General features: G+C 41.8%; 2 protein-coding genes across 5 annotated transcripts in view; both read left to right on the top strand.

Annotated features, from left to right (window-relative positions):
* cngb1a (cyclic nucleotide gated channel subunit beta 1a) overlaps positions 1–12,745 on the top strand; it is a 39,071-nt gene extending 26,326 nt beyond the window's left edge. The window contains exons 16-34 of the mRNA XM_061875658.1: positions 2,420–2,519; positions 2,615–2,645; positions 2,949–3,030; positions 3,096–3,191; positions 3,259–3,407; positions 3,471–3,680; positions 3,756–3,964; positions 4,038–4,088; positions 4,184–4,270; positions 4,344–4,408; positions 4,587–4,709; positions 4,783–4,924; positions 4,993–5,152; positions 6,190–6,287; positions 6,364–6,447; positions 6,548–6,666; positions 9,863–10,009; positions 10,103–10,286; positions 11,661–12,745. Coding sequence (XP_061731642.1) covers positions 2,420–2,519; positions 2,615–2,645; positions 2,949–3,030; positions 3,096–3,191; positions 3,259–3,407; positions 3,471–3,680; positions 3,756–3,964; positions 4,038–4,088; positions 4,184–4,270; positions 4,344–4,408; positions 4,587–4,709; positions 4,783–4,924; positions 4,993–5,152; positions 6,190–6,287; positions 6,364–6,447; positions 6,548–6,666; positions 9,863–10,009; positions 10,103–10,286; positions 11,661–11,846 — 2,323 coding nt within the window. The 3' untranslated portion in view covers positions 11,847–12,745. The remainder of the gene's footprint in view (positions 1–2,419; positions 2,520–2,614; positions 2,646–2,948; positions 3,031–3,095; positions 3,192–3,258; positions 3,408–3,470; positions 3,681–3,755; positions 3,965–4,037; positions 4,089–4,183; positions 4,271–4,343; positions 4,409–4,586; positions 4,710–4,782; positions 4,925–4,992; positions 5,153–6,189; positions 6,288–6,363; positions 6,448–6,547; positions 6,667–9,862; positions 10,010–10,102; positions 10,287–11,660) is intronic.
* A 2,443-nt stretch (positions 12,746–15,188) lies between these two features.
* kifc3 (kinesin family member C3) overlaps positions 15,189–21,361 on the top strand; it is a 32,835-nt gene continuing 26,662 nt past the window's right edge. Inside the window, exon 1 of one of the 4 annotated variants that reach the window (XM_061875679.1) lies at positions 15,189–15,401. Coding sequence is in view for 3 of the 4 variants with exons in the window: in XM_061875662.1 (XP_061731646.1) it covers positions 21,107–21,295 (189 nt within the window). In the remaining variant the exon portion in view is untranslated. Of the gene's footprint in view, positions 15,402–20,891; positions 21,296–21,361 lie in introns of those variants that run through there. The other 3 variants (XM_061875662.1, XM_061875663.1, XM_061875664.1) reach the window with 3 other exon arrangements.

Here is a 21,361-nt window from a genome sequence, read left to right as displayed (position 1 = left end):
GTATTGATAAATAACATTTTACCATTCTGTATTCTGAGGGCGATCTATGTCGTGTGCTACTCCAGCATCAATATCAGCAGCGTCCTCCTGACCGTCAGCGTCAGCGTCAGGTTCAAAGCGGTATGGCTCTACCCCTTGTTGCGGTTGGTCCTGCCACCCCCACGGCTGCCACGGCGCCTCTCACAGCATCTTCCCTATCTGAATCGCTCCCACTGCCCTCTTGTCGTTTTTTTTTTCGTTTTTTTAGTCCTTCACTCTCACTTTCCTCATCTACGAATCTTTCATCCCTGCTGGTGGCCATGATTGTAAACAACGTTCAGATGCGAGGAACTCCACAACCCGTGACGTCACACGCATATCGTCTGCTACTTCCGGTACAAGCAAGGTTTTTTTTATTAGCGACCAAAAGGCAATAAAGGTAAAAACTAACAATTGAAATAAACAGACTACTATCAAATAAAAATAATAAGCAATCCTGTACAATATACAAAACACTATAGAAATACAAAATACTGTACAATATACAACACAAGACAAGAGTACCGAAGTAATAAAAAACAGAGCGGTCAAGCGAACATTGTTCCCGACCACATGTCAACCGGCAGGTTTCGGTGTGAAAATTGTGGTAATAAGTCGGCTCTTAGGGAACAAATATGGGGTGAAATAAATAACACAAGAGGTAATAAGGGAAAAAACTATCAATTGAAATAAACAGACTACTATCAAATAAAAATAATAAGCAATCCTGTACAATATACAAAACACTATAGAAATACAAAATACTGTACAATATACAAAACAAGACAAGAGTACCGAAGTAATAAATAACAGAGTGGTGAAGCGAACATGGTTCCCGACCAGATGTCAACCGGCAGGTTTCGGTGTGAAAATTGTGGTAATAAGTCGGCTCTTAGGGAACAAATATGGGGTGAAATAAATAACACAAGAGGTAATAAGGGAAAAAACTATCAATTGAAATAAACAGACTACTATCAAATAAAAATAATAAGCAATCCTGTACAATATACAAAACACTATAGAAATACAAAATACTGTACAATATACAAAACAAGACAAGAGTACCGAAGTAATAAATAACAGAGCGGTGAAGCGAACATGGTTCCCGACCACATGTCAATCGGCCGGTTTGGGTGCGAAAATTGTGGTAATAAGTCGTCTCTTACCGTAGACATGAGCGGGGCTTGCGTCCTTCTGCACTTGCGGACTCCCTTACCTCCTCCCACCGGAGACACTGGCGGTCACCACACCCGTGGCCACACCCCTCCGACTTTCAGGTGTGACTATATAATCTCACTAAAACACTAGTAACACAATAAGCAGATAAGGGATTTTCCAGAATTATCCTAGTAAATGTGTCAAATAACATCTGAATCGCTCCCATTGCCCTCATCTTTTCTTTTTTTTCTAGGCCTTCGGTCTCTCTATCCTCATCCACGAAACTTTCATTCTCGCTCAAATTAATGGGGAAAGTGTCGCTTTCTTGCTCCGAATCGCTCTCGCTGCTGGTGGCCATGACTGTAAACAATGTTCAGATGTGAGGAGCTCCACAACCCGTGACGTCACGCGCACATCGTCTGCTACTTCCGGTACAGGCAAGGCCTTTTTTATTAGCGACCAAAAGTTGCAAACTTTATGGTGGATGTTCTCTACTAAATCCTTTCAGCAAAAATATGGCAATATCGCGAAATGATCAAGTATGACACATAGAATGGACCTGCTATCCCCGTTTAAATAAGAAAATCTCATTTCAGTAGGCCTTTAAGATTCGGTCGGGGGTGCATTGTTTGCAAACTCTTTCGGTCTGCCATGTTGCTGTCTGGCACAAACAAGAACGTTACTCTCGTATTACGTCATCACTGACGTCTCGCAATATTAGAGCGGCAATATTTTCCAATCAACCGATTCATGATTTTACAACCGGACATGGACCGATCCATTCTAGATATATTTACATCAATCCAGAGGCTTGCCAAACGATGTATTCATATATCTCTGAAAGTAAAATTGTTGTTTTTTTTTGTACTAAATAATTTTACACTCCTAATAAGAACACCATGTTTTATTTGTGTGTGTGTTGTTTTCATACTAATATTACTTCTACTATTAATACTAATAATGTTGATAATATTATTCATGGGGCGGTATAGCTCGGTTGGTAGAGTGGCCGTGTCAGCAACTTGAGGGTTGCAGGTTCGATTCCCGCTTTCGCCATCCTATTCACTGCCGTTGTGTCCTTGGGCAAGGCACTTGACCCACCTGCTACCAGTGCCACCCACACTGGTTTAAATGTAACTTAGATATTGGGTTTCACTATGTAAAGCGCTTTGAGTCACTAGAGAAAAGCGCTATATAAATATAGCTCACTTCACTTCACCTATTTCTGCCTGGTGCTTGGTAGGTGTCTGCCTAAAGGTGATGCTCTAAGCTCAGATTCCCCATTGCTGACCAACAGGAACGAGACTTACGTCTGTAGACTTGAGCACACACCGTCTGATCAGGTAAAGACTATCCCAATTGGCGCCTGTCCTCATGAGGGAATCAAATACCACACCTTTTGCTGGTCTTAAGACACTGAGAGGATCTTTCTTTTCAGGTTCCAACTGGAATAGAAGTTGAAAATAAAGGTGACAACAATCTTTAAATTAGGAACACATTTACCAGTCACATGGTTTATGCTTTGAAGCAACGTAGCTTGCTGACGCACTGTAACCATGGCAACAGTTCGCTTGCTTCCTGCTTTTGCTAGTGTTAAACTGTAGAAAGCTGCTTCCAGTTCACGCCCCCGACCCTGACACACACCCGACTAAGGTATAGCAGCATCGAGTTTCCAGTCAACTGACCTAATAGACGTCCGCTTCCCTTCCATTGTGCACCACTACATGCTTCCATAGTCCGTCTCATTTTCTGATGCCTCCGTGGTCCATCAGGTCTTCTCCTGGAAGTGGGAAAAGGTTTAACCCTCCCTGAGATAATCACGCCACTGAGCGACGTCCCTCTATCAAGGCTGAGGTAACAATTCTGAGTTACAGTAGAAAAGAATTCGGACAGCTCGAGACAGACCTGTCTTTGTTTAGCGGGATAGTCGATCTCTCTGCGGAGGAGGACGAAGTCGAGTTGGCGAGGGGCGGACTCAATTCCTGGTCCAGTCAAGGTGACCTACTGACTGCAGAGTGAGTGAAATAATCACTTGGGAGAAGAGTCTGTCCTTGTCTTCATTTCTTGTTTGCCTGGTCACAGTCCCCGTCCGCCATCGGCGGCCAGCATTGGCAGCGTGGTGATCCAGGACCGCCTTAGCGAGCTTGTGCGGCTCTTCAGAGGTCGGACAGAACGTCAAAAAGACCGACTGATTGACCCGGATGACTCGGAGCAGGAAAGCCCTACTGCCTGTAGGTCTGGATTCGTACAGGAATGACAACACCATCCCGCTGACCTTGTAATCTGACCTCCAGCTCCCAGCAAAGCTCCTCCTCCTCCACCCCCACCTGAAGAAGACAAGACACCCAATCTCGCCACCGGAGCAAAGGAGGAAGAAGAAGAGGCAGCGTTCCAGTTTGAACTTCTTGGATATCCTATTGAATATCCCAAACTTCCCTCCATGCCAAAATGGCTTCAAGACATGGCGGCGTTCCGCTTTCCTTCAAGCATCGACCCGTTCACCGGTGAGCTCCGACGCCATTTAATGACCATTTTTTTTGTAGAGTCATCCGGTGAAGGCTTCCTGTCTCCATCTGTAGATCTAATTTACGTGGTGTGGCTGTTCTTCGTGGTGGCGGCGTGGAACTGGAATGTCTGGTTAATTCCCGTCCGCTGGGCCTTTCCGTACCAGACCTCAGAAAACATCCACCTGTGGCTTCTGATGGACTACACTTGTGACCTCATCTACATCGCAGACATCCTGATCTTCCAGCCCCGGCTACAGTTCGTCCGCGGGGGCGACATTGTGGTCAGTGACTTCAAATGACAACTTGTCTTTCTCCCACGTCTTCCGAAGCCTCACCTGGAATGTTCTGTTATAGTGCGATAAAAAAGCCATGAGAGAAAACTACATGACCACCGAGAGGTTCAAGGTACATTCTCGAAGCCCCCTTTTTTAGGACCACTTTAGGGACCAGTGTAGAAGAGTTCTAGAACCAATCTAGCTCCAGTCTTCTGTGTTGTCCAGATGGATATCATCAGTCTGTTTCCAATGGAGATCTTCTACTACTTTACTGGAGTCAACTCTCTGCTAAGATTCCCTCGTCTGCTCAAGGTTTTTTTTTCAACTTTTCACATCAAACTCAAGAATCATGTTGGGTAGCTGACATGAGAAATGTCCTTCTCAGTACCAGGTGTTCTTCGAGTTCAACGACAGAATGGAGGCGGTGATGAAGAAGGCCTACATCTACAGGTGAGCGACAATGTCGCCAGGACTGCGCCCCCGTTGGCCAGAGGGCGTTAATGTGACCAATAAAGTTCACAACAAAAAGGACGTAGCTTGACAGGAATTAGCAAGATTAGTGTAATAGCTAAATTTGCAATCATGCTAGGCGTTAGCATTAGCTGGACTAAAAGTCTTGGCCCTTCAGGGTGATCCGGACTTCCACCTACCTGCTGTACTCGCTGCACATCAATGCGTGCCTCTTCTACTGGGGCTCTGACTACGAAGGATTGGGTTCCACCAAGTGGGTCTACGACGGAAAAGGCAATGCGTGAGAAAATAATCGCCATTCATGCGGCTAGCTTTGGCTATTAGCATGTAGCTTCACCTCGATGTGTGTCCAGTTACATTCGCTGTTACTACTTCGCCGTCAAAACCTTGATCACCATCGGTGGGCTGCCAGACCCGACCACCGTCTTCGAGATCTGCTTCCAGCTCATCAACTACTTTGTCGGCGTTTTCGCGTTCTCCATCATGATTGGACAGGTTGGTGACACAGAACGGCTCAATGTCGGCGATATCTGGACAGACCTGACTATGTGGAGGGGTTTCAGATGAGGGACGTGGTCGGAGCGGCCACGGCCGGAGAGAACTACTACCGAGCCTGCATGGACAGCACCGTCAAGTACATGAACTCCTACAACATCCCCCAGGATGTCCAGAACCGTATCAAGACCTGGTACGACTACACTTGGAAGAGCCAAGGCATGCTGGGTGAGAAAAAGCCAGACAGGAAATACAAAGAGTGTGTGTGCCACATATAGTGGGGCGAAATAGTATTTAGTCAGCCAGCGATTGTGCAAGTTCTCCCACTTCAAATGATGACAGAGGTCTGTCATTTTCATCATAGGTACACTTCAACTGTGAGAGACAGAATGTGGAAAAAAAATCCAGGAATTCACATTTTAAATAATTTATTTGTAAATTATGGTGGAAAATAAGTATTTGGTCAACCATTCAAAGCTCTCACTGATGGAAGGAGGTTTTGGCTCCAAATCTCAGGATACATGGCCCCATTCATTCTTTCCTTAACACGGATCAATCGTCCTGTCCCCTTAGCAGAAAAACAGCCCCAAAGCATGATGTTTCCACCCCCATGCTTCACAGTAGGTGTGGTGTTCTTGGGATGCAACTCAGTATTCTTCTTCCTCCAAACACAACGAGTTGAGTTTATACCAAAAAGTTCTATTTTGGTTTCATCTGACCACATGACATTCTCCCAATCCTCTGCTGTATCATCCATGTATCCATTTTGGTATAAACTCAACTCGTCGTGTTTGGAGGAAGAAGAATACGGAGTTGCATCCCAAGACAACCAAACCTACTGTGGAGCATGGGGGTGGCAACATCATGCGTGTTAAGGAAAGAATGAATGGGGCCATGTATCGTGAGATTTTGAGCCAAAACCTACCTTCCATCAGTGAGAGCTTTGAATGGTTGACCAAATACTTATTTTCCACCATCATTTACAAATAAATTCTTTAAAATTCCTACAATGTGAATTCCTGGATTTTCACATTCTGTCTCTCACAGTTGAAGTGGACCTATGATGAAAATGACAGACCTCTGTCATCATTTTAAGTGGGAGAACTTGCACAATCGGTGGCTGACTAAATATTTTTTTACCCCACTGTATTGTTTGTGTGTGTGTGTGTGTGTGTGTGTGTGTGTGTGTGTGTGTGTGTGTGTGTGTGTGTGTGTGTGTGTGTGTGTGTGTGTGTGTGTGTGTGTGTGTGTGTGTGTGTGTGTAGACGAGCAGGAGCTGTTGGTGCAGCTTCCCACAAAAATGAGACTGGACATGGCTGTGGATGTCAACTACGCAATTGTCAGCAAGGTAGCACTGTTCCAGGTAAGACACAAACACACACACACACACACACACACACACACGAAGTGGCTGTGTTTCTTAAACATGCGTCTCCTAGGGTTGTGATCGTCAGATGGTGTTCGACATGCTGACAAGACTCAAATCTGTCGTCTACTTGCCAGGAGACTTTGTGTGCAAGAAGGTGAGCTGAACACTCACATTTGGATATTATTCATGATCATTTTCATTGCCATTTGATTCGATGTGCCACCACTGCAACTTGACAAGTGTATGCTCTGCAGGGCGAGATCGGCAGGGAGATGTACATCATCAAACAGGGGGAAGTCCAAGTGGTGGGCGGTCCAGACCTCCAGACGGTTTTTGTGACAATCAGAGCTGGTTCTGTCTTTGGAGAGATCAGGTTCAATAAAACCACCAACTTCAAACTGTTCTCAATGAAAACAACAAGAACAGGTGTACATCAACAGGATGGATAGAAAAGGATGACAACCGGAGGTACAGATGCATGCCAAAAAGGAAGTACAGTAGGATGAGAACAGGAAATGCAGGAGCACATCCACAGAAAATACAAAAGGGTGACAACAAGTAGTACAATGGGATGTAAACAGGTAATAAAGTGGAAGTGCATGCCGACAGAAAATAATGTAGAATGCCAACAGGAAGTAATTTAGAATGGCAACAGGAAGGAATGTAGAATACCAACAGGAAATAATGTAGAATGCCAAAAAGAAGTCATTTAAAATGGCAACAGGAAGTCATTTAGAATGCCAACAGGAAGTAATTTGGAATGCCGAAAGGAAGTCATGTGGAATGCCAATATGAATTAATTGAGAATGGTAACAGGAAGTAATGCAGAATGCCAACAGGAAGTATTTTAGAATGCCGAAAGTAAATAATATAGAATGCCAACAGGAAGTATTTTAGAATGGCAACAGGAAGTAATTTAGAATGGTCACAGGAAATAATGTAGAATATCAACAGGAAGTAATTTAGAATGGCAACAGGAAATAATGTCGAATGCCAAAAAGAAGTAATTTAAAATGGCAACAGGAAGTAATTTAGAATGCCAACAGGAAGTAATTTGGAATGCCGAAAGGAAGTCATGTGGAATGCCAATATGAATTAATTGAGAATGGTAACAGGAAGTAATGCAGAATGCCAACAGGAAGTATTTTAGAATGCCGAAAGTAAATAATATAGAATGCCAACAGGAAGTATTTTAGAATGGCAACAGGAAGTAATTTAGAATGGTCACAGGAAATAATGTAGAATATCAACAGGAAGTAATTTAGAATGGCAACAGGAAATAATGTCGAATGCCAAAAAGAAGTAATTTAAAATGGCAACAGGAAGTAATTTAGAATGCCAACAGGAAGTAATTTGGAATGCCGAAAGGAAATTCATGTGGAATGCCAATATGAATTAATTGAGAATGGTAACAGGAAGTAATGCAGAATGTGAAAAGGAAGTAATGTAGAATGCCAAAAAGAAGTCATTTAAAATGGCAACAGGAAGTAATTTGGAATGCCAAAAGGAAGTCATCTGGAATGCCAATATGAATTAATTGAGAATGGTAACAGGAAGTAATGCAGAATGCCAACAGGAAGTATTTTAGAATGCCGAAAGTAAATAATATAGAATGCCAACAGGAAGTATTTTAGAATGGCAACAGGAAGTAATTTAGAATGGTCACAGGAAATAATGTAGAATGCCAACAGGAAGTAATTTAGAATGGCAACAGGAAATAATGTAGAATGCCAAAAAGAAGTCATTTAAAATGGCAACAGGAAGTAATTTAGAATGCCAACAGGAAGTAATTTGGAATGCCGAAAGGAAATTCATGTGGAATGCCAACATGAATTAATTGAGAATGGTAACAGGAAGTAATGCAGAATGTGAAAAGGAAGTAATGTAGAATGGCAACAGGAAGTACTGTAGAATGCCAACAGGAAGTAATGTAGAATGCCAACAGGAAGTAATTTAGAATGGCAACAGGAAGTAATGTAGAATGCCAACAGTAAGTAATGTAGATTGCCAACAGGAATTAATTTAGAATGGTAACAGGAAGTACTGTAGAATGCCAACAGGAAGTAATTTAGAATGACAGCAGGAAATAATGTAGAATGCCAACAGGAAGTCATTTTGAATGCCCATCCATCCATTTTCTACCGCTTATTCCCTTTGGGGTCGCGGGGGGCGCTGGTGCCTATCTCAGCTACAATTGGGCGGATGGCGGGGTACACTCTGGACAAGTCGTCTCCTCATCGCAGAATTTAGAATGCCAAAAGTAAATAATATAGAATGCCAACAGGAAGTAATTTAGAATGGCAACATGAAGTAAAGTAGAATGCCAACAGGAAGTAATGTAGAATGCCAACAGGAAGTATTTTAGAATGCCAAAAGTAAATAATATGGAATATCAACAGGAGACACTAGTGATTTAGGGCTATATAAGTAAACATTGATTGATTGATTGATTGATTGATTGATTTAGAATGTGAAAAGGAAGTAATGTAGAATGCCAACAGGAAGTAATGTAGAATGGCAACAGGAAGTAATTTAGAATGCCAACAGGAAGTTATCTAAAATGTAAAAAGGAAGTAATGTAGAATGCCAACATTAAGTAATATAGACTGCCAACAGGAAGCAATTTTGAATGCCAACAAGAAGTAATACATAATGCCAAAAGGAAATAATTTAGAATGGTAACAGGAAGTAATGTAGAATGCCAACAGTAAGTAATGTAGAACGCCAACATGGAGTAATTTAGAATGCCAAAAGAAAGTAATGTAGAATGCTAACAGGAAGTAGAGTAAAAGCCAAGGAAGTATGCTAGGATGACAACAGGAAGTACAAAATGATGACAACAAGGAGTAGAATGACAACAAGGAGTTGTACTAGTACGATAGAATGACAACAGGAAGTACAGTCAGATGGGAACAGGAAGTACAGTCAGATGTCAACAGGAAGTACAGCAGGATGAAGACAGGAAGTAGTCAAGTGACAACAGGAAGTACAGTCAGGTGTCAACAGAAAGTACGGTAGGATGACAACAGGAAGTACAGTCAGATGGCAACAGGAAGTACAGCAGGATGAAGACAGGAAGTAGTCAAGTGACAACAGGAAGTACAGTCAGGTGTCAACAGGAAGTATGGTAGGATGACAACAGGAAGTACAGTCAGATGGGAACAGGAAGTACAGTCAGATGTCAACAGGAAGTACAGCAGGATGAAGACAGGAAGTGCAGTCAGATGGCAACAGGAAATACAGTCAGATGGCAACAGGAAGTACATTCAGATGCCAACAGGAAGTACACTAGGATGACAGGTGCATGTCACAGGAAACAGTCAGATGTTAACATGAAGTAAGCCAGGAAAAAAACAGGAAGTACAGGCAGAAGTCAACATGAAGTACAGTAGGATGCCAACAGGAAGTACATGTGTACGTCAACAGGAAGAGGTGACATGAGGTCAATTATTCCAAAATGGATTACACTTGTTTCAAAAGTAGTTTTTTCAGTCTTCTTTGGTTCCCAGTGATGGATTGTAGTCAAAAAATGCTGACTAATATGTTTGTGTGGAACCTTGATTGGTCAGTTTGTTAGCGGGGGGCGGAGGAAACAGACGCACTGCCAACGTGAAGGCGCACGGATTCGCCAACCTGTTCATCTTGGACAAAAAGGACCTGGCGGAGATCCTGGTCCACTATCCAGAATCCCAGAAACTCCTTCGCAAGAAGGCCAAGTAAGCAGCTGTTTGGTGTGACGATATCGGCCGCCATTAGCCTCCACATTGACCATGGCCGGATGGCGTTTGCGCCTGACTTCTGACCTGCAGGACCATGCTCACCAAGGACAAGAAGCCCGATGAAAAGGAGCGTGGAAAAGAAGCGGCTGAGGTCATCCCGGTCCGGCCCGACACGCCCAAAATGTTAAAAGCAGCGTTGAAGGTGACGGAGCAGGCGAAAATGGAGGGAACCTTCGCCAAGCTGAAGAAAACTTACAAGGCGTCTGAGGGCGAGGTAAGACTTTGATTGATTGATCATACTTGCCAACCCTCACGGATTTTCCATGAGAATCACAAAATTAAGTGCCTCTCGGGACAAATTTGCTCCCGAAAATCTCCCGAAATTCAGGCGGAGCTGGAGGGGGCGTGACTCAGCAATGTTGTGACCCTCTTAAACAGGACAATACTGTCATCTACTGTACATAGAATAGAATACATTCTTGCCAACCCTCCCAGATTTCCATGAACGGTCAGCGAAGCACAAAGCGTCCGCAGCGCAGCATCGTTCACAACCCAGTATTATGAGCCTGCTCGCAAAATGGCGACCCGATGGTGTAACTTATGCTGAGACAAAATGGCTATGCTGATAGCTGGAAGCAATATCTCATTTGCGGATGTCTACAACAAATCCGTGAAGATATGTTCCCGGATTCGGAGATCGCTCGCCAATACGCAAATGGCAGAACAAAGGTTACTCAAATAGTGAAAGGTAAGTGTTGTTGTTGTTGTTTTTTTAGTAACCAGCAAACACAGTACAGTTAGTAGAACAACTGTGTATTTGATAGGTGCTGTCCTAAATTCAACTATTTTTTTTTATATATATATATAGGCGACGTCTCTTATACATATATATATATATATATATATATATAAGGAACAGTGTGGCGAAGTGGGAGAGTGGCCGTGCGCAACCCGAGGGTCCCTGGTTCAATCCCCACCTAGTACCAACCTCGTCACGTCCGTTGTGTCCTGAGCAAGACACTTCACCCTTGCTCCTGATGGGTGCTGGTTGGCGCCTTGCATGGCAGCTCCCTCCATCAGTGTGTGAATGTGTGTGTGAATGGGTAAATGTGGAAGTAGTGTTAAAGCGCTTTGAGTACCTTGAAGGTAGAAAAGCGTTGTACAAGTACAAGCCATTTATTTATATATAATAAAATGAATATGTATAGCTGGAATTCACTGAAAGTCAAGTATTTCATACATACATATATATATATATATATATATATATATATATATATATATATATATATATATATATATATGAAATACTCGAGTTGGTGAATTATACTCCTCCCCTCTAAACCACGCCCCCCCACCAACCACGCCTCCTCCCCACCCCAACCACGCCCCCCCCCACCTCCCGAAATCGAAGGTCTCAAGGTTGGCAAGTATGTGATTGATTGATCGATTGATTGATTGAAACTTTTATTAGTAGATTGCACAGTACAGTACATATTCCGTACAATTGACCACTAAATGGTAACACCCGAATAAGTTTTTCAACTTGTTTAAGTCGGGGTCCACGTTAATCAATTCATGGTAAACCTGATGGGCCCCGTTCCTCACATCTTCTCTGATCATCAACTTGCTTGTTTGTGCCCTGCAGGCTTTGCCCGCCTCCTCTCCATTTCGTCAGCGCTTAGCGGCAGCTCATGCTAACACCTCGCTGACCATCACAATGACATCACAAAACCCAGGCGAGGAGGTTCTCTCGATGGAAGTGGCGCCCCCAAGGGAGCAGGAAGTGGATGGAGAGAAGAAGGTGGAGGAGGGTGGGGTGGACAGGAAGTAAAAGCATTCCCGGAATTCCTTTGTCCTTTCAGAAGATAGAAGTGGTTCTGACTGCATATTTATTTTGGAAGGGGAAAAATATTTGACTTTAAGTTTGTTAAAAGTGAAAAAATACATATATATGTATATCACTAATAAACCTATGTTAGCTACGTTAGCAGAATTTTAATAAACATATTAACTATTTTCGTGGAACATGCTAACAAACATACAACTTATTTACAGTACGTTGGCAGTTCACTAATAATAATGTGTTTGCTATTTTAATGAACATGTTAATAAACATACAGTGTTAGTTTGCAGAAACCTCATACAGCTCTGAATGTTTTTAAGAAAAAATTAAGAACGTTTGACAGCTAAAAGTTACATTAGCCGCTAATGCTAATGCTTTTCATTAAAAAAAAAAGATTTTGTTTTCACACCTTAGTGGTAGAAATATATCATTTACTCTCTTGAAATATGGTTACTAATGAATAAATGAAAAAAGTGAATGTGTCATTTCCATATCTTGGCTGTAACCCATAGGCTTTCGTGCTGTATGGAGCTTAATTTGTGTCTTTATCACAAAAGCTTTTTTTGGACTCTTAATTTATGACAATTATTTACATCGCATTTAATGACAATACAAAACCTCACAATAATGTCTGATTGAATGCTAAAAATGTTATGACAGACTGCCTTAAAAACGGAATTAAATTTTAATTTTTTCTATGAAGGATAAAACCCTGAATATTGAGAACATATAAACATCACATCCCCACATTTTACAATCAAGCCAAATGCAATAAAAATAGCGAAATATTAGAGGAAAGGGTAAAAAACAAAAAGCATCTACAATCTGATACATCACGAAGCTTTAGAACTTTTTTGTAAGTGAAGTGAAGTGAATTGAATTGTATTTATATAGCGCTTTTCTCTAGTGACTCAAAGCGCTTTTACATAGTGAAACCCAATATGTAAGTTACATTTAAACCAGTGTGGGTGGCACTGGGAGCAGGTGGGTAAAGTGTCTTGCCCAAGGACACAATGGCATTGACTAGGATGGCGGAAGCGGGAATCGAACCTGCAACCCTTTAAGTTGCTGGCACGGCCACTCTACCAACCGAGCTATGCCGCGTCTGTCCCTGACACCCTTATTTCAGGCTTTGGAAACACTCCCCGCCCACACTGCTTGGTGCATCGTCTGCCCTGCTGTTATGTAGATTACCATAGTAACTAGTAGGGTTGTATGGTATACGGGTATTAGTATAGTACCGCGGTACTACTGAATCACATTCGGTACCATACCGCCTCTGAAAACGTACCGGTCCGCCACACCCTAAGATTTTTTGTTAAAATAAAACCAATAATGAATTTTTTTTCTGGTCCCCTTTATTTAGAAAAGTATCGAAAAGTATGAAAATAATATTGATATCAGGACAACACTAGTCACTAAAATATCATGGATAAGTGCAGATTCCAACCATTTAAATACTTTGTATAGTTGAAGACTTTCGGTCATTAGAGAACATCACTGCACGTCGTAATGGCAAGTACACTTTCCATCCTAAACATCCATCCATTTTCTACCGCTTATTTCCTTTGGGGTCGCGGGGGGCACTGGTGCCTATCTCAGCCTTAATTGGGCTGTAGGCGGGGTACACCCTGGACAAGTCGCCACCTCATCACAGGGCCAGCACAGATAGACAGACAACATTCACACTCACATTCACACACTAGGGCCAATTTTAGTGTTGCCAATCAACCTATCCCCAGGTGCATGTCTTTGGAAGTGGGAGGGGCCTATCCCCAGGTGCATGTCTTTGGAAGTGGGAGGAAGCCGGAGTACCCGGAGGAAACCCACGCAGTCACGGGGAGAACATACGCAGAAAGATCCCGAGTCCGGGATAGAACCCAGGAATACTCAGGACCTTCGTGTTGTGAGGCAGACGCACTACCCCCTCCTCCACTGTGCTGCCCCCCATCCTAAACATCTAAAAATAATTATTAGGGAATGTCGGCGGGCCAGATTGAAAACCTTAATTTGCCCAGCTCTGGTCTAGTGGGACAGGCGAAAGTTAAGTCGGACAAAATAATAATAATAATAAATTTTATTTATAAGGCGCCTTTCTGGGCACTCAAGGACACCGTACAAAATCAAAACAATAAAATCCAATTGGATAAAAACAACAATAATAACAACAACAAAGATAGAGAAGAAAAATGATTACAATGAATAAACAGTCCGGTATAGGTGAGATTTGAGTCTTGACTTGAAGAGGGATGTTGAGTCCAAGTTACGAAGGCCAATCAATCAATCAATGATTATTTATATAGCCCTAAATCACGAGTGTCTCAAAGGGCTGCATAAACCACAACGACATCCTCGGTAGAGCCCACATAAGGGCAAGGAAAACTCACACCCAGTGGGACGTCGATGACAATGATGACCATGAGAAACCTTGGAGAGGACCGGTGGCAAAGAGTTCCAAAGCTCGGGCACCCATGGTGGACAGTATAAATAACGGGACAGTGAGATGGATGGATGAAGAGGATCTTAGGGAACGTGAGGGCGTGGCGACATGGATCAGGTCAGAGAGATATGATGGAGAGAAGTTATGGATGGCTTTGAAAGTGAGGAGAAATATTTTAAAGTGGATACGATGTATGATGGGTAGCCAGTGGAGTTGCTGCAAAACAGGGGTGATGTGCTGGATTGAAGGAGTTCTGGTGATTATCCGGGCTGCAGAGTTATGGAGAAGCTGAAGTTTGTGAAGTGACTTCGGTGAGAGAGTTGCAATAGTCCAGACGAGAGGTGACCAGGCTATGGACTAATATGGCAGCAGTATGTGGGGTAATTAAGTGTTGGGCGAAGACCATTAATGTTCCGTGGATGAAAGTAAGCAGACCGGGTAATGCTGTTTATGTGGGCTTGAAAGGAGAAATGCAGTCGTTTACAAATTATTTAAAGTTTCTGTGCGGCCTGGTAGCAAATGCGTCACGGACAGGTACCGGTCCCAGGACCTGTGCTTGGAGACCACTGATATACAGGACTTTGGTTATTGACCCCCACCAGTATATAAAGATGTCATATTTTTCCTTCACACATGTGTTGATTGATTGATTGAAACTTTTATTAGTAGATTGTACAGTACAGTACATATTCCGTACAATTGACAACTAAATGGTAACACCCGAATATGTTTTTCAACTTTTTAAGTCGGGGTCCACGTTAATCAATTCGTTGTGTTTTTGGTTGTCTTGGTGCACTATGAAAAATGTGTTTCCTTTTTTTTTTTTTTTTTTTTACAAATTAAAAAGGCTGTTAGTCCGGGGTTCCACATTCACACATGTTTGCAGCCTTGCATGCCACACGCTCGGATTGTGTTTTTTCCCACATGTCAGCAGTGCCTGAAGGCAGCAGCGGCTAGCCACCGGAAAAGCAGCAATGGCGCCAACTTTTCGCCACTAACTATCGTCACAAGGCGTCGACGTCAACCTTTCCACAGTGACGAGGAGGGAGCAAAAAGAAGTGGAAGCGGCGGAGAGCTGACAAGTCGCCGCGTTTTGACCGAAGGTACGACAAGAAAAGTTTTGTCCTCGTCTGCCCGCGTCGTCGTGTAACGCGCCGCGCTTTCGTACTTGGTCATTGTAAATGTTTGCCTTTTTAGTCTTTTTTTTTACCGTTGTCATTCCAAAAGTCGTTTTTCATTCTGGAAGTTTCCACCATCCTGCGGTCTTTTGTGTTTTGTACATCTTTTATTCTGTCATTCTAGAAGTTTCGCGTCACAAAAGCAGGGGACAAAAAGGACGGGCCTACGTCACCTGGCAGCACGTGCTCGTGTCGCCATGGCGACGAGGGAGGGCCGGGGTGGAGGTGATTGTTTGCGTGATTGACAGCTGTCGCTGGTGCCAACGTTTTTTGTATCACGTGATTAAAAAGAAGCGTGTCTCGTGATGTGGTAACCATGGTGACCGTCGTCTGCTTTCATTTCGATGAAAACATTCCTGGCTAATTAAATATGAAAAACAAATTGTTATGTTATCAACTGGCCATGACAATTGTGCAATTGCCGCTGCATGCCACAGGGGGGCGCCCTGACACATCCTGCTTGGGTTCTTCATCGTCACGTGACATCAGTTCACGTCAAACTAGTGTTTCTATTAACATTAGTTTAAATTCAGGTTGATTTTAACTCTTAACCTTTGTGAGACTGAGAGCATTTACCGACTTTTTAATGTGGGAACATCTGGAACGTGTGTGTGTGTGAGAGAGTATATTTGTGTGTCTTTTAGGGTGTGTCACTCCTTCTTATAAATAGACGTTGGGTGTGTGTCTGTGTGTTTGAGTCCAGAGTGAACGTCTTGCAAGCATGGCTTTGATATAAAATGTGTGTTATGTCATAGTCCAGTGTCTTTTTGTCCAAAATCTTTTTGAGAATTGACACATAAACTGCAGAGTAACAGTTGTCCACCAGTAGGTGTCAAGCTCAAGGCACGGGGGCCAGATCTGGCCCGCCACATTATTTTTTGGGGCGTAATATGCGTCAAAGTAGGGCTGGGCGATATATCTATATACACGATATATTGCGGGTTTGTCTCTGTGCGATATAGAAAATGATTATATCGTAATATTCGCGTATATGTTCTCACGCAGTTGCTTTTAGCTGCGGGCATTAGACTACAGGGTCTTCTCACTCTTTTCTGTCTCTCCTTCTCACAGGCAAGCAGGCGCACAAACTTACACACGTCACAAACTTACACACGTCACAAACTTACACACGTCACATACGTATACGCCCTCGCCCAGCAGAGAGGTAGCAGACTGGGTAACGTTAACTGTGATGCTAACGTATCCGTATGAGTGTTAATACGAGAGAAAGAAGGTGCGGATCTGGTAACAAATGAAGGAATACTTAATTCCCAATAAAAACAGCAGGGGGTCCATCGTCTGGCGGTGGTTCGGCTTCAAGTGGGAATATGTTGAACAGACAAACGTAATTTTTCAAGTGTGGGGCAAAAGCGTTGCTATAAAAAGTAGCATTACTGCTAATATGTAGCATCATTTGAAAAGTCACTCGCTAGAGAATGAAGAGAATTTCATAACATTCGTAGTAACATACCACATAGTGAAGGACTAATACTATTTGATTTCCTATCATGCAGCTCATTTTTATTTGACACATAAAATATCTGTGACAATCTTGCACTTTCTGTTTTGGAAATGACTTGAATGTTTGTGCCACTGCTTAATAGCTTTAATAAATACACTTTTGGTCAATTGACTTAGTTGTGATTTCCCTCAATACATGAAAGTTTAAAAGTAGCATATATGAATGCAGTATAAAGAAGAATGTTTTAATGTAGACACATAGAATTATCATACTGCTGTGATTATATGCATCAAGTGATTTAAGGCTAAGGCAAATTATCGTAATATATATCGTGTATCACGATATGGCCTAAAAATATTGAGATATTAAAAAAAGGCTATATCGCCCAGCTCTACGTCAAAGTACCATATTTTTTCTTACTAAATGTATTCATTTTCATTTTGACAGAAAAAAATATATACGCTGAATGAAATGCATACTTTTTTTAAACTTTAATAGTATCCAAAATAGATTAACTATAATAATAATAATAGATTTTATTTATAAAAAGGACTTTACATTGAGGAAACAACCTCAAAGTGCTACAGTGTATTAAAAAAATAAAAGTAAAAAGATAATGAAAAAATAAAAATAAAAACTAGAACAGCCAAATAGCTAGAACTAGTATGCATATATCTAAAAAAAGGCTTTTTAAAAAAGAAGGGTTTTAAGCCTTTTTTAAAAGTATCCACAGTCTGTGGTGCCCTCAGGTGGTCAGGGAGAGCGTTCCACAGACTGGGAGCGGCGGAGCTATTATATTATCATACTTTCCTCTTTTTTTTTTTTTTGTTAAAATAAGCATATATATATATATATATATATATATATATATATATATATATATATATATATATATATATATATATATATATATATATATATATATATATATATATATATATATATATATATATATATATACATATATACAACCTGCTCAGTGGCCTTGCGGTTAGAGTACCCGCCCTGAGATCGCTAGGTCGTGAGTTCAAACCCCGGCCGAGTCATAACAAAGACTATAAAAATGGGACCCATTGCCTCCCTGCTCGGCAGTCAGCATCAAGGGTTAGGATTGGGAGTTAAACCACCAAAGGATTCCAGAGTGTGGCTCACGCTGCTGTTCACTGCTCCCCTCACCTCCAAGGAGGTGAACATGGGGATGGGTCAAATGCAGAGGATACATTTCACCACACCAAGTGTGTGTATGTGTGATGATCATCGAGACTTTAACTTTAACATAATTTTTTTGGCTCGCGAACGGCTGGAAACAATATGCGTCAAAGTCCATTTTCTACCGCTTGTCCCTTGAATACATTATTTTTTTCTTACTAAATGTATTCATTCTTTTCATTTTGACAGAAAAAACATACATGCACTGCATGAAATGCATACATTTTTAAAACTTTAATAGTTTCTAATATTGGAACAACTATCCTAGTATCATAATTTCCTTTTTTTTTTTTTGTTAAAATGAATATAAATAGCTTTTTGACTTGTGATTTCAAAGCAAGTTATCCATCCAATTGTACACTGCAAAAATGACGATAGATTTTACGGTGACATTTACAATGTTTTTTTTTTTTTTACAGAATATTACTGAAATAGAAAAAACTACCAATTTTTTTTACTGCTAAATTCTGCCGACTGAGTTTACCGTAAATATTACGTTTTTTTTTTTTTTTTTTGAGTGTATTATTGTAAATGGGAATAATGGTACAGGTTTTTTTTTTTTTTTTAAACTGGCAGCTCAGTTGCCAACATAAAAAAGAAAAACTGTGGTACTGTTACAGTAATAGGTGGTAAAAACCACCATATATTTTACAGGAAAATTATGGCCACTGAGCTACTTGTTTTTACCTTACTATCATATGTTGTAAAAATACTGTTTACTTTACAGTACAATTCTAGTAACTTAGCTGCCAGGTTCTTACTATAATTTTTTTTATTTTTTTATTACTATGTGCTAGGGGTGTAACGGTACACAAAAAATGTCGGTTCGGTACCTACCTCGGTTTAGAGGTCACGGTTCGGTTCATTTTCGGTATAGTAAGAAAATAACAAAATATACATTTTTTGGTTATTTATTTAACACATTTGTAAACAATAGCTTTATCCTTTTAACATTGGGAACACTATAATAACTCAGCCAACGTTAATCCACATTAAACTGCCTCAATTTGTTGCTTTGATTAAATAAAATGACAAAACCTTTCTTCTACATATAAAAAGTGCAACATTAAACGGTTTCAAGTCAACTCATCATGATTAATTTATTACAGCATTTTGGAAGCCTGTAGTTGACTTTTATTATGTAAATGTTATATTTTTGTCAACATGTGATAGCAGGAACCCTGCCATTCAAAACTAGGCTGCTACATTACTAATGATTAATGTAATTATAGCGGAAAAAATTGAACAATAGCAATAGGAGAGACTATTCATCCCTGAACACCATGGACTTCATGTTAGTTCATGTGAAATAACAGACAGACAGGGCATTGCTGCCCCTAACAGACACACACACACACACAGCAAAATGAGCTAACATTACGTTAAAAGCTAATTAGCCTTCACCTCAGGCCAGAACTGCGAGCGAGCTGAGCTGCAGTTTAAGTTTCTAGAAGGTCAACAGGCTCATAGTGATGCTAGTAGTAGTTGTGCCTTAGAAGTGTTTAGTATAATTTGGGGAGAGTACGCTGTCCGCTGCTAAACACATATCTGCTTGAGGCTGAAGCATTGACTACATCGCTCTGAATACACACTGCTGATTGGCTTTGTATGTAACCTATGAGATGGTTGTGTGGGCGGGACAATGCTGGTTGCTCAGACAGAGGCAGAAAGCAGAGCAGCTTGTTAAGACTTTAGCTTACAAACTCGTTCGATACACCAAAATACACCGCCGAACCGGACCGAAACGGTTGAATACAAATACACGTACCGTTACACCCCTACTATGTACGTAAAAAATATAAATAATAATCAAATGCACAGGCAAATTGCTATATTTTCTGTCACATGCGGCCTTTTAAGGGCAGCCATAACTGCTATGTGAGTGAAAAGAAGTTTGTATAGTGTGTAGCCAACTTGACCGTGTCCTGCATAGTCACATGACCAGGTTCCACAATCTAAATTAACTTGTTAACAGTTTTTGGTCTCGTGAAAAAATGTCAGTTGGGGCCAGGGAACATTTGAGACCACCAACTTGGTCCATGGTCACCATGGTAATGGCACACTTTCTTTGCTGTCAGGGATAATATTCATTTGCTAATGAAGGAAGACTATGTTCATTTCACACTGAAAAAACTTCAGTGAACCCTAACAACAAAGCTTCAATTGATTGGTTTACACTGAGTGGCTTCACTGAGGGCCCCGCCCTCTCATTAGAGTACTGAAAGTGATCAGCGGACTGGAAAGGCTACTGTTGATGCGAGGCATGGGTCAGAAGATTGAATTGTCTCTGTCGGTCACGTCGCATACCACCATCCTCCAGGTCGTCACATAGCGGGCGTGTGTCTGGTTGTTGGGTTCTTGCTGTGGGTAAAATTGTAATGTTAAAGTTCACTTGAAAGTGGTCATAAAACTGAAACCATCTGTCCGTAGGATGCAGTGCATGTCCAAGCTCAATAATGAATTCAAATGTGTGTTGTTATTTGATAATACAGCTCTCATATCTAATGGAGTGCCCACATTAGCATTGTGTTATCTGTCATCACCGTGATAAGTCATCATCGTCCTGAGCAACAGATGGTCATGGGGGAAGGGACAGGGGGTGGTCCGAGTGCGAGGACGTGTCCCTGTGCGAGCGTGAGTAAGGTGAAGCATTAATCTGCTGGTGCACCGACCACCTCGTCCAATCAGCAGCCTGGGAGTCTTACCATCCTAACCAAAAACACAAGTGAGGACGTCTTTCTTTCAAGCGGACCACAAACAAGTTTTTTCCTCGTATTTTCATCTTCTCAAAAAACTTTTCATTAAGAAGACACTTTGTTTATAGTCTTGTACATCCACGGGAGAGTACAGCACCCGAAGTTTGGCCACCATGCAGCCGGAAGGAGACTATGAGCACTGGTCTTGTCTTGCGGTGATCCAGTGATGCTGATCTAAATTAAGATTTAGGGGGGGCGGGGTCATGTTTGTACTGTGCCCCTTGGCGGTCCTGGCGCTCTACAGCTTTTTTAAGAGCTACACCCAAAAGGACATGAGCCCAAACTTTGGTGAGGTCCCCGACCGTGGACTCTTAGTGGGAGATGGGATTCCTCAGAAGAAGTGCACAAGGATGAAGGGCAGGCGAGGTGGCGCCCGCCGGAAGCGAGTCCAGGTGAGCCGTGTTCCTTCATACGGTGTCGTTACCGTGACTACTCCGACACGCCAGGCTACTGTCGCG

Source organism: Nerophis ophidion, linkage group LG02 (assembly GCF_033978795.1).
Source record: "Nerophis ophidion isolate RoL-2023_Sa linkage group LG02, RoL_Noph_v1.0, whole genome shotgun sequence".
Lineage (NCBI taxonomy): Eukaryota > Metazoa > Chordata > Actinopteri > Syngnathiformes > Syngnathidae > Nerophis > Nerophis ophidion.
This window is presented reverse-complemented; position numbering and strand designations above follow the sequence as displayed.